This window comes from Sinocyclocheilus anshuiensis, unplaced genomic scaffold, assembly GCF_001515605.1.
Source record: "Sinocyclocheilus anshuiensis isolate Anshui unplaced genomic scaffold, SAMN03320099.WGS_v1.1 scaffold463, whole genome shotgun sequence".
In the NCBI taxonomy this organism is placed as follows: Eukaryota; Metazoa; Chordata; class Actinopteri; order Cypriniformes; family Cyprinidae; genus Sinocyclocheilus; species Sinocyclocheilus anshuiensis.
In genome coordinates this window covers 74,292-87,283 of record NW_015548220.1, presented here as the reverse complement: position 1 = coordinate 87,283, position 12,992 = coordinate 74,292, and the positions used below count along the sequence as shown (strand labels likewise).

The 12,992-nt window shown below is 38.4% G+C and overlaps 1 protein-coding gene across 1 annotated transcript in view; it reads left to right on the top strand.

Moving 5' to 3' along the window:
* The window catches only part of LOC107654175 (receptor-type tyrosine-protein phosphatase gamma-like), a 270,415-nt gene that overhangs the window by 240,295 nt on the left and 17,128 nt on the right, over window positions 1–12,992 (top strand). Inside the window, exons 15-18 of the mRNA XM_016441146.1 lie at window positions 3,651–3,715; window positions 5,386–5,425; window positions 6,654–6,745; window positions 11,083–11,273. Of these exons, the coding sequence (XP_016296632.1) occupies window positions 3,651–3,715; window positions 5,386–5,425; window positions 6,654–6,745; window positions 11,083–11,273 (388 nt within the window). The remainder of the gene's footprint in view (window positions 1–3,650; window positions 3,716–5,385; window positions 5,426–6,653; window positions 6,746–11,082; window positions 11,274–12,992) is intronic.

The following is a 12,992-nucleotide window of genomic DNA, read 5'->3' as shown; positions in this document are numbered from 1 at the left end:
CCCCCCCTCCCGGAAATGCGCGTCCCACGCCGTAACAATTCCACCAGGGAGGGGGGGGTGAATGCCCTGGAGGCTGGTGCAGGACTGGGACACAGAGAATACCTCCAGGGCGGATCAGGCAGTCCAAGGTGCCATGGCGGCACAGGGAGCTCAGGGGCCATGGCGGAGCAGGCAGACTAGGAGCCCATAGCTGAGCAGGGGCCTCAGGAGGCCATGGTGGATCAAACAGTTCAGGAGGCCACGGCGTAGTAGGGAACTCAGAAGGCCTTGGCCTCTCCACTCGGCCCGGCCACTACAGCTGGGAACTCAGGAGCCCTCACTGGGCTAAACTCGGGGACAGGAGCCCTCTGTGGGCTAAACTCGGGAACAGGAGCCCTCCGTGGGCTAAACTCGGGAACAGGAGCCCTACGTGGGCTAAACTCGTGAACAGGAGCCCTCCTTGGGCTGGATTCAGGGGCTGGAGCCCACACTGGAGCACCGGCGGACTTGGCTTAGGAGCGGCCGGCGGACTTGACTTAGGAGCAGCCGGCGGACTTGACTGTGGAACGACCGGCGGAGGGGTTCCGGATCGGGAGTTCCGCAGGGCGATGGTATGTGATCCCGAACCGGAACAGTGTCACCAGGGTCTCCCCATCGAGGGAGCTGGCGAGGGCAAGCGGCCCGAATGCCCTCGTGTAGGTGAACATCGCTCATTCCTCCATTATAGCGGGGAGAAACAAACAGGAAAACAAATCACTTTTCAAAAACTAAAAACAAACACGGGGAGAAGGGGCGCCGCTTACTGTCACAGTCCGGTATTCTGTCACAGTGCTTCTGTGTTGGAGCACGGAGTGAGGAACGATGAGACCAGGAGTACATCAGCAAGGAAGTTTTTAGGCCAGGATACACCAAGCCGACAGTCGGCCATTGGCCAACGTCGGGCCGACGGCGAGCGACGGTCAGCCTAGTTTGTTTGGTGTGTTCCACTCGTCGGCTCTCGTCGGGCTCACGTCGGGCTCACGTCGGTGGCAGTTTGCCCGATTCAACATGTTTAATCGGCGTCGGGACCGGCGGCGCGAGTGAGAACTCTGATTGGATGTTCAGTTTAGCGAACGAGTCAGTGCCCGAGAATTAAAGCGAAAGTGATGAAAACAAGCACGTAAATGAAGGCGGTACAGACAAAAGGCTGTTTAAATGTTACGTGATCTTTCCCAATCATTCTAATACGCGAATGTTTTCATAACAACATGAGCCGCTTAAAATTATTAAAGTTATCAACGTTACTGATATTCAAAATGGTAAGCAAGCGCTGCTTTGTTTATGTTTCGTATATCCGCGTTTATCTCGTATATCTTTGTTTCGGTTTCTCCTTTTGAATGACGAATATATACTATTGATAGCTGCTGATATAGACAGTTAATTCCTCTCACGTATGCGCACTATGTTAGTTTGCCATCGGCTGTAGTCTGTGTGGTGTGTTCGAGCGCAGCTTTTTTGTCCAACGCTGTCGACGTGAGGTGACAAGACCATAGGCTTTCGTCGCAGCTAGTTCTTTGAAGTCGGCTTGGTGTGGCCCGGCCTTTAATTACATCCAGCACAAGGGAACCATGGATGCTGAAAATACAGCTTTGCATCACAGGAATAAATTAGATTTTTATGTATAATAAAATAGAAAAACGTTATTTTACATCATAATAATATTTTACAATATTTAATTTTTTCTTGCATTTTTGATAAAATAAATGCAGCCTTGATGAGCCATTAGATGTTTATGCAACTTTTTAGGTTTAGAATTTGTGCTATTTTAACAAGTTTACAGGTTACATGTTTTTTAATGACGTATATATATATATATATATATATATATACATATTTATTTATAGAATTTATTATATTTATATTATGCGTTCCCTGAATAGGTAGTTAAATGTGTGTTTGTATTTGTCTGTTTGCACTCAAATGCCTGGATATGTTCTCCTCTCTAGTAGCCAGTTGATAAAGTCTCTCAGGGGTTTTGATCACACAATGTCTCAGTTTAGCAAACAGCTCTGGAGCAGGCCTGTGCCAGGACTGTCTCCCTAGGTCTGGGCTGTCCGCCCTGGGCCGAAAACGGCCATCTGCTCCCTCCTCTGGAGCTCAAGGGCCATGCAGTAGCAGGGGGTTGTGAAATATTTGGAGATGTGTAACCGCCGCCAAAACCTCTACTGCTTGATAGTACACATATCCACGCAAACACACTTGAACAGGCACAAAACCTCTCCAGAGAGAAAACATATATCTGTCATAGCACTCATAGTCATGGTAAAGACGACTATAATTAGACTATTATTTGATGCTGTTTCTAGTTGATCAAATGCTAAGAAATTAAATCTGCTGGGTATTAAAACAGACTTTATCTGTAACATTCAGCCACTAATATGATCACACACACTCATACACTTCTCTTGTGTGTGTGTGTGTGTGTGTTTGTACATGCGTTTATGTATGTCTCACTATATGTTCACACCAAACAAGTGAATATGTCTTCCCACATATATTCTTACATGTGCGTGTGGAAACTAGAGCTGACAACAGATTTATTATTATTATTATTATTATTATTATTATTATTATTATTTAATTAAAAACAAATTTAATTAAATTACAGTCAGAGACTCATCAATATTTGGTGAGAATAATCAAATATAATCAAGATAATTTAAGATATTGTGGCAATAATCATTGTCAAAAATCATTGAATAGACATGATAGACAAAAAAAATTAAATTGCTGTATTTTGCACGAGTTTTGATGCAATCAGTGTTATTAAGTAGAACTATTAAAAATCAATTTCATTAAAGCTGAAATGAAACAAAGTATTATTAAAAATAAAATAAAATAAAGCTAAATAGAGGCTTATTATTATTATTATCATTATTATTATTATTATTATTATTGACAGAAACTAAATGACAAAAAGCACATAACAAAATAATTAACATTTTCAATTAAAAATAGCTTTGAAATTAAAAACATGAAAATATGAAAATAAAAGCCATTTCAAAATATTAATAAATACTAAAGTAGTATTTAAATATTACTAAAAACTAAGAGTATACAAATAGTATAGAAATAATATATAAATAATACTAAAATAACATTGGATGGAAAATATGTACGGGTAGGATCATAAATAAATGTTTTTTAATTATATAATTGTATCTATTTTAGATTTAGCATATCAAATTGAGCACCCTAGTAAAAACAGTGTGTGTGTGTGTGTGTGTCTGAAGTCCACCTGGAAACATTAACTAGGATGTGACACATCCTGTGGCAGTATCAGAGAAAGTCAAATAATCATTTACACTTGAAAAGCAATTTCTCAATAAGTACTTCTGACTTTTTTTCTTTTAAAAAATCCTTAAAACAAGATACATTTATTCAAAGCAAAATTGCATAATATATCTTGAATGTATTTTTCTTCGCCCACTAGCAAATAGCTTGTTTTATCACTAAATTGTTTTTATGTGTAAAACAAGAACAAACTATTTGCTGATGGGTTAAGAAACAAATTAAGATAAATATGCTCATGATATACTTATTATTCACTGCCAAAATGTTGTTAATTACAAAGGAACTAAAAAACAATATGTGTGCTATGTAGTTTTGTATGAGTTGTGTTGATGCTTTAGCAGCAAGCTTATGTCAGACTCTTTTGAAATCAAATGTGTGTTGAGTTTCCCATGCACTTCTATTTGTGAGCCTACGTGGAGTTGTTGCCTAGAGTTTGTAGAGCTTTCCGAATCAGTCATTTATGTGGTCATGTGATGAAACCTCCTGATTGTAGCTGTACACATACCATACTGAAACTTTTTATGCACTCTCTTCAGGTCTATTGAATGATAAAAAATGATTGTGTTAAACAATGCAGTTGTTCATTTGAAGCTGAATAAAAGCCTCTGGCACAATGTCCAGTTGGACTGGTTAAAGTTGAGTGATAATTATCTATATGATAATTGCCTAAAGCATTTCCTGACCGCGCTGGCTCTGCTTTTGTCCTACAGATCTGACCTGTTCAGCATGTAGTTTCACAGTGCCTGCAGGGAGGGTTTCTCTGACACTCTTAAGCCAGGACTTTAACTAAAGATTATTTACAATGCAGAGTTGTTTTTTACATTGTTATTTAGGCTGGGCTTAAGCAATAGTTCAACTAAAAAAAATTATATGTCAATTACTTTTCATGTTGTTCCAAACCTGTATGCCTTTCTTCGTATAATGGAATACAAAAAGATTTTACAGAATGTTTGTGCTGCTCTTTTCTGTAGTGACCAGGGATGTCAAGCTCCAAAAAGGGCAAAAAGCATCATAAAGTTATATCAATAAAATCCGTAAGTCTCGTGAAGCCATACAAGAGGTTTCTGTGAGGAACAGGCTGTTATTCTGTCAAATTCTTCCCTAATGCCATTCAAATCTCATTCATGTTTTCATATTCAAATGTAACCAGTCGCAACACGCTAAATTTAAATAGCATTTAAATAGCAAGAGATTTGATATCTACAACAAAGGGTGGGATTTCCAGTAAATATATCAAATATTGCTCTGTTCATCATACCACGGTTATTATCATTGACTAAAATTACTAAAAACATTTTTGTTAATTGAAGTAAAGCTGAAATAAAATATAAATATCAGATGAAAAACTAAATGGACATTAGAAATGTTGTCAACTAACTGAAATAAGCTTAAGTTGAGCACTAAAATGATTAACTGGAACTTCAAAAAATTTAATAAAACAACTAAAACTGAAAGAAAAGAAAATTAAACCTAAATAGTATTTAGATATTAATAGTAAATAAATAAATAATACTAAAATAGTACTGCATCACACAGGCTTCAGAAGACTTTAACTATAGTGCGTGGGTTTTTTTTTTTTTTTTTGTAGTTTGAGCAGCAGAATTCACTTCACAAATTGACAAATTCAAGTCAATGACAGAAATTTAGTCCAACTTTAATACTTGCTTACTCTATTTTGACAGTTTGTTTCTGTATGTTTTTGTGGCATTCTTCATTCTCTTGGACAGTAAGAGGAGTTAAAAAGAGTTGGACACAAATGAGTGTCCATCTGGAAGGGTGTGTGTGTGTGTGTGTGTCCAGAGGGAAAGGCAGCAGTTGTCTGTGGTTTATCAGATCAGTTCTGGACTGATCTGGGATCAGTGAACTGTTCATGTCTGACCCAAGCAGCTCTAGCACTTGTGTAAATCCCTGTCCATGTGATACATCAGGACCAGCCCTCTATCCACCCCCTCTCTCTCCCTCTCTCTCTCTCTCTCTCTCTCTCTCATTGCTCACTCACTGCTCTGTTTGCTCAGCGGCAGCATGCAGAGCCTACAGTCACTCACCTCTCCTAAAATCCCTCGTTCTTTGCAGGGATGAACAGCTTATGTTCTCTGCTGTGCATCAAGTACAGGTAGGACAGACAAGACTCCCACTGGCTTATTTGGTTGACGTCCAAAACTTCGAGTTTTTGTAACTTTAGAGCAACCTTTTAATCTCTTGCTGTCTTTCTCTTTCTGTTTGTTTCTTTTTACTGGATATGGATTTTGTTTCTTACCTGTTTATCGCTTCTCTTGCAAAGTGAAAGAAAGAGGTAAAACCAGTTTACAGCTCTCAAACTGGAAACAACAGTCAATAATTCATCCTGACAGTCTGGGTTTCTTTGAAGGAGTTTGTTTACCTTGTAATTTGGTGTGTTGTGTTTTAAATGGACTTCATACAGACTGTTGATAGACGTTTTTGTTAGAAAATACACAGGTAGAAAATGTTCCACATGGATTACAGGAGTAAAAAAAGTGTGCAGGTTTATATTTTATAGAAAAAAAATACACAAAATGTAGCTAAATCTCACAAAGCCTGCTTTAGAGGGCATCAGGGGATGATGATTAATGATGATTAAATTAATTATAATTATGAAAATAATAATTATTGAAGAATTGTTAAATATGAAATGATTATTAAAAGTATTACTTATATTAATAATTATAATGTTAAATAAAAACTTAATTATAATTTAGATTTTTCTAAAAATGCTATATGGTTTGTTTATTTATATGTAGAGTTTGGGTTAGTCTGTAGTATTTATAATTAATTTAATAATAGCTGTGTTTAAAAACAATAACTGTGACTTTAAATATGTGTATCTAAATATGAGGAATAATTCATCTAAAACTTAAAGCATTCTCTTATCATTCACTTACTTTCTTATGTGGAACTCAAAAGGAGAAGTTCAGCAGAATGTTCAAGTTGTTCTTTTTCTACAAAAGAGGATGAGGACTAGGGAATGGACAAAGGCCCCATAAAAGTATGAATAAAAGAGAACAGTTTGGACAGTTTGCTTTATATGTATTACACAGAAGAAAATCATACAGGTTTGTAAACACATTTTTCCTTTTTTTTTCAAGTGTATTGACACTCTACAGAGTGTTTGAAGTGTAAGGCTGTAATCTCTGTTTGGAGTGTTTGATTTGCTCTTTGAAAGGAGAGTTCAAAGTTCATCTTGATCCTGTCATATGTACCCAACGGCATGTGTGTTTACTCTGGTGGGGATTTTTACCTAAACCATACCTCATGGAAACTTTAAAGCAGTGCTGAACGGTTATTACGTCACTTGACTGTCTCTCTTTGTCTCTCTTCCGCAGGAGGTGTTTCCAAACGGCTCATTTCTACGTCGAGGACAGTAATTCGCCCAGAGTCGTGCCCAATGAGAGCATCCCGGTCATCCCCATCCTAGGTTGGCATTTTATAACAGATTTCAGATTAGTGAAACACTTACATTTGACCTAAAGACACACTCCACTCTGATCCGGTGTCAGGTGTGGAAGAAGTCATAGATAACAGGTGCTTTGATATGATCAAGGGTCGATAAAGTGATACAAAACATTATATGCATGTCTTTCTTGCTTACCTTGAATTATGGGTAAATAGTTGGATTACATAAGGTTTTTAACAGTGCCAAGACTGAACAAAGCTGTGACTGTCGTCTCAGCGTGTGTTTTTGTGGAATTGACTAACTCTGCGCGCTCTATAGACTGTTACTCTGTGCAATTAGTGTAGAATCTAAAAATCCATTGCTGCATTGATTTTGGCATGAAGAGGCTCCAATCAAGTTTTCAGCTTCTGGAAAACAGGGAGGAAAACAGCTGTGTTCACAAGCACGACGCACAGGGTGTAGCGCCACCTTTTGATTGATTTCATACAATTTTTTTTTTTTTTTGTGTGTGTGGTGCTTGCACTATTACTGTTTGAAACTCCTAGCCCAAAAGGCCAGGGTGAACTTCTTTTTCCGCATTCCACTCCATCTCCAAGCCTAATAATCGTAATATTCACTTGGATCAGTTAGTGAACACCCAGAAGACCCTAGCAATGCCTGACAACCACCAACAACACCCCAGAAACCACCTAGCAACAACCTAGCACACACCGTCAACATCTGAGGAACTAGTTTGCTAGCAAAGCTCTAGAAACCACCTAGTAATGTCCTGCCTACCACCCAGTACACCCTAGCAACTACTCATATTATTCCAGCAACTTCCAAACAAGTCATCCACAACACCCCATAAAACCTTGTTGGCCCCCCACAACACCCTATTAATGCCCTGACAAACACCAGCAGCTACCCACAGCACTCTAGCAATGCCCTAGCAAACACTTAACAATATCCTAGCAAACCATTTTGAGCACTCCAGCAACCACATCTTCAACACCACATTAGTACTTTGGCAACCAACCACAACACTCTGTTAATGCCCTAGCAATCACCTAGCAATGCCCTGACAACCACAAACAATATCTAAGAAACTACCTGGCTAGCAACATCCTGGAAGCCACATATCAGTGTCCTGTCAACCACCTGCAACTACCCACAACATCCTAGCAACCACAAAGCAGAGACCTAGCAACCATCCACAACACCCCAACAACACCCAAGCAACTGCCTGGCTAGCAAACACCTAGAAATATCCTGCAACGACCTGCAACTACCCACGACCCCCTAGCACAACCACTTAGCAACATTCTAGCAATGCCCTGGCAACCACCTAACAATATCCTAACAACCACCCATGACACCCAGGCAACTATCTGGCTAGCAACACCCTGGAAACCACCTAACAGTGTCCTAATACCCAAGTAACTACCTGGCTAACAACACCCTGGCAACCACCTAACAATATCCTAACAACCACCCACGACATCCAGGCAACTGTCTGGCTAGCAACACCCTGAAACCCCCCTAACATTGTCCTAACACCCAAGCAACTACCTGGCAACCAACCACAACACTCTGTTAATGCCCTAGCAATCACCTAGCAATGCCCTGACAACCACAAACAATATCTAAGAAACAACCTGGCTAACAACATCCTAGAAACCACAAATCAGAGACCTAGCAACCATCCACAACACCCAAGCAACTGCCTGGCTAGCAAACACCTAGAAATATCCTGCAACGACCTGCAACTACCCACGATCCCCTAGCACAACCACTTAGCAACATTCTAGCAATGCCCTGGCAACCACCTAACAATATCCTAACAACCACCCACGACAACCAGCCAACTATCTGACTAGCAACACCCTGGAAACCACCTAACAGTGTCCTAATACCCAAGTAACTACCTGGCTAACAACACCCTGGCAACCACCTAACAATATCCTAACAACCACCCACGACATCCAGGCAACTGTCTGGCTAGCAACACCCTGGAAACCACCTAACATTGTCCTAACACCCAATCAACTACATGGCTAGCAACACCCTGTAAACATCCTAATAACGTCCTAACCATCACCCAAATTACATGAACAACTACCGGGCTACCAGCGCCCTGGCATCTACCTAGAAATGTCCTCACAACAACCTGCAACTACTCACGACACCCTAGAAATGCCACAGCAGCCACTCAGAACACTCAATCAAAGACCTAACAACCAGTGTTTTTTTGGAATGGTGTTCCTGTGTTTTTAATAAGATGATTTTCTGGAATGGCTGGCCATGTCATGTTTACTGTAAACTGGATTTGATGAGTGTGCGCTACACCGAAGAGTTTGTTGAATATAGACACAGTAGCTGTTTGGGGAAATGTGGTCTTGTCAAGTTTGTTTAGGGTCTTCGCGGTTACCAGAGAAGACAAGTGCTGTTTATCTGGACCGTCTGCATGTGCACACACACTTTTACACACATACACATTAGCCATTAAGGTTGGAGCCAAGAAAATGGCTTCGTCTAACTGGCCTGTTTCTCACTTTAGCTCATTGCCTTTATTTGTGTTTGGGTAAATCATTAGCGGAGAGCGTAGTGGAACAGAAGTGGACAGTGTGTGATTTTCAGGGTCTGAAGGTGTCAGGTCCGGGTTAGTCAGTGTAGTGGAACCCAGATCTTAATGCAACAAGAGCCATTGATTCGCTCAGGCTTTCCCATAAGTACTTCATTGGAACCAATTCTCATTGTTACACTGTGGCACGGCTCACAATAATGGTGGCACGGTGCCCTCAATCCAATTTGGGCATCTGTGTTCCAGCTTGGCGAGGGCTGGCCTCAGTATTTACAAAGATCCATTTAGTGTGGGCAGCAGCCTCTCTCTTTGCTGGCTCCGGCTCATATGGCGCTTTGAGTTCACTGTCCTTTCAAACATGGATGCTTTCCTGCTAAATAGGGCCTTCAATTTCTGGCTGAATTTCCCAGTTAGTTTCTGGCATCCATGGGTGCCAAAATTAGTTTGTTAGCTGTATTCAGTTGTAGGCATTTTAGGATAAAGAGAGAAGGTGCGCGGATCGCCTTTTCTTCAAAAAAAATGTTTTTGTTTTTTTTTAAAGAAATTAATACTTTTATTTTGGATGTGTTAAATTGATAAAAAGTGACAGTAGAAATATTTATAATGTTACAAAAGATGTATATTTAAAATAAAGGCTGTTCTTTTGAACTTTCATAAAAGAATGCTGGAAGAAATGCATTACATTTTCCACAAAAAAAAATATTATGCAGCACAACTGTTAAGATAGTTAAGATAAGATCAAGTTAAGATAGTAATAAGAGATGTTTCCTGAGCACCATCAGCATATTAGAATTATTTCTGAAGGATCATGTGACACTGAAGACTGGAGTAATGATCGCAGGAATAAATTACATTTTAAAAATAAATAAAAATAGAAGTCAGTTATTTTAAATTCTAATAATATTTCACAATATTATTGTTTTTACAGTATTTTTTATTAAATAAATGCAGCAATATATTATATTATATTACAGTAATAAAATTAATAAAAGATTGAAGAAATAATTAGTAATTAGTAACCACTTTTAGAAATTATACTTATTACATTTTAATTATATATTATATGTTCATTATAATTCTATATTTTAGTTGTTAGTTTGTTATACCCAAATTAAATAAGACGAGCACATGCTTATTTCTGTCTTGATTTTAAAAAACATAATTTTATAGCGCTATGGATGTGTGTGTGTGTGTGTGTGTGTGTGTGTGTGTGTGTGTGTGTGTGTTTTGTGTGCATTCGTTTATTTTTCTCTTCTCCTGTATATTTAGCCTCAAACTGATTTTATTGACAGTTTGTCAGCTTATTGTGTGTCTGTCAGTTGGAGAGTGTGAATCTGGCCAGTCTTTTTGTTCACCATGACTGAAGTTGAACCTTGATCCTTCGTTCATCCTCTTAGACTCATCACAGTCGTCACATTGAACTGTTGATTATCTAATCAGCCAGTGAACCAATCAAAGCACAGGGACTACTGTTAAGATGAATCACTGTACCAGCACTGGAAACACTTGTATGCTACTTTTGCTGGCGTCAGGTGCAGTTTTGAATGTTTAATCAATGGTGAAATAATTACAAACAGTAATATTAATTATAGTAATAACTGCATTTATTTATAAGCTTTTTTTATCCAAAATTAAAGATCAAAATATTTGAAAGTCAACATACTGAATATTTTTAAGAGGCTTACTATCCATGACATGCAGTCATGAGTGTCTACAGTGCTCTTCTCTGTGATATTTCCTGTTGTATGGTTTTCTCACTATAAGACAACAAAAGTTTTTTTTTGCTCTGTTTCAGATGATATGGAGGCCATCCCTGTTAAACTGTTCATCAAGCATGTATCAGAACTCTACTCCAACAACCAACACGGCTTCTCAGAAGAGTTTGAGGTAAGATCTTCACACACACACTTCACAGACGTATCCGTCTCTATAATTCTTCCCTCTCAGCAAACTCCCTCAGACTTTTGTAAACACAGGTCCCGTCTCGTGTGGCTCACCCGGCCTCGCTGCAGCGGTTCTGTTGACAGGTTCTGGTGTCTGTCTGGGAACAGCTGGGCCGGGATCCCTCCGCGGATGTTTGTTATTTCTGGCAGGTGGCCATACAGGACAAGCCAATTGAACTCAGCCTGTGTGAGAATGAATTAGGCCATCTGAACATTGGCATCTTTTTTCACACCGAGTTTTTTGGACTCTCTCTGATGTGTGAGTGTTAGTGCAGCGCAGAAGCCAGAAAACCACAACAACATTCTGTCAGACTAATGTGACGACAGTTTGTACGAGGATGACTAGTAATTAGTTATCCATTGAGTCTTGGGCCACAGCGTCTGCTTGTGCTGTCAGTGGCCCAGCTGAATGTCAATGAATGATCTGAGATGTTCAGCCCCTGGTGATCACCTGCAGATCAGAGCTGCATGTACACGCACACACATGCTGGGTTTTATGTGTCCTCTGTGGATCAGGATTCAGAAATGTTCCAGACCTTTGGCTGTGCCAACATTACACAATTTTTTTTTTCTCAGATTCTCGAGCTGTTATCAAGCAGAAAGGAGGGACCACAAAACAATATTAACTTTTACCTGCTTTAATTGAACTTTATTTATATTTTACCAGCTAGCTAGCTTGCTAGCTTATTTATGTATTGCCCTCCAAAAACAATTAACAAGGGTCAAAATCGGAGATTTTATGGAGCAAAAATACCACAGAAATTATTTACATTTTTTTTATTTGCAAAATCTCTTCTTTATTGTATTTTATACATAAATTGATATTACTTAAATCTGTGGCCCTGCTAGTTCCAATTAGTTTTTTGTTCAGATTGTTTTTCAAGCCATTGTTGATAAATGCAGCAACATGAAGCATCTTATTACAAATAAATAAAATAAAAAAAATCTTAAAATAAAAACAATAAAAATGAACTGTATATTCAAAGACTCATTTTGGGCGTTTACTAAATTAAAATTAAATTAATATATGACAGCATGTTATGGTATGTAAAAAAATTAAAATCCTTCATAAAAATGTATATGTTTATTCATTACTAATAGCCAGCTGCTCATTTCATATATATATATGTGTGTGTGTGTGACCCTGGACCACAAAACCAGTCATAAGGGTCAATTTTATTTTTCATTGAGATTTATACACCATATTATTCATCAAAGTTGAATAAATAAGCTTTCCATTGATGTATGGTTTGTTATGATTGGACAATATTTGGCCAAGATACAACTATTTGAAAATCTGGAATCTGAGGGTGCAAAAAAATCTAAATATTGAGAAAATCGCCTTTAAAGTTATCCAAATTAAGTTCTTAGCAATGCATATTACTAATCAAAAATTAAGTTTTTATATATTTACAGTAGGAAATTTACAAAATTAAGACATAAAATATCTTTATGGAACATGATCTTTACTTAATGTACTAATGATTTTTGGCATAAAAAAAAATCAATAATTTTGACCCATACAATGTATTTTTGGCTATTGCTACAAATATACCCAAGTGACTTAAGACTGCTTTTGTGCTCCAGGGTCACATATAGTGGGTACGGAAAGTATTCAGACCCCCTTAAATTTTTCACTCTTTGTTATATTGCAGCCATTTGCTAAAATCATTTAAGTTATTTTTTTTTCCTCATTAATGTACACACAGCACCCCATATTGACAGAAAAACACAGAATCGTTGACATTTTTGCAGATTTATT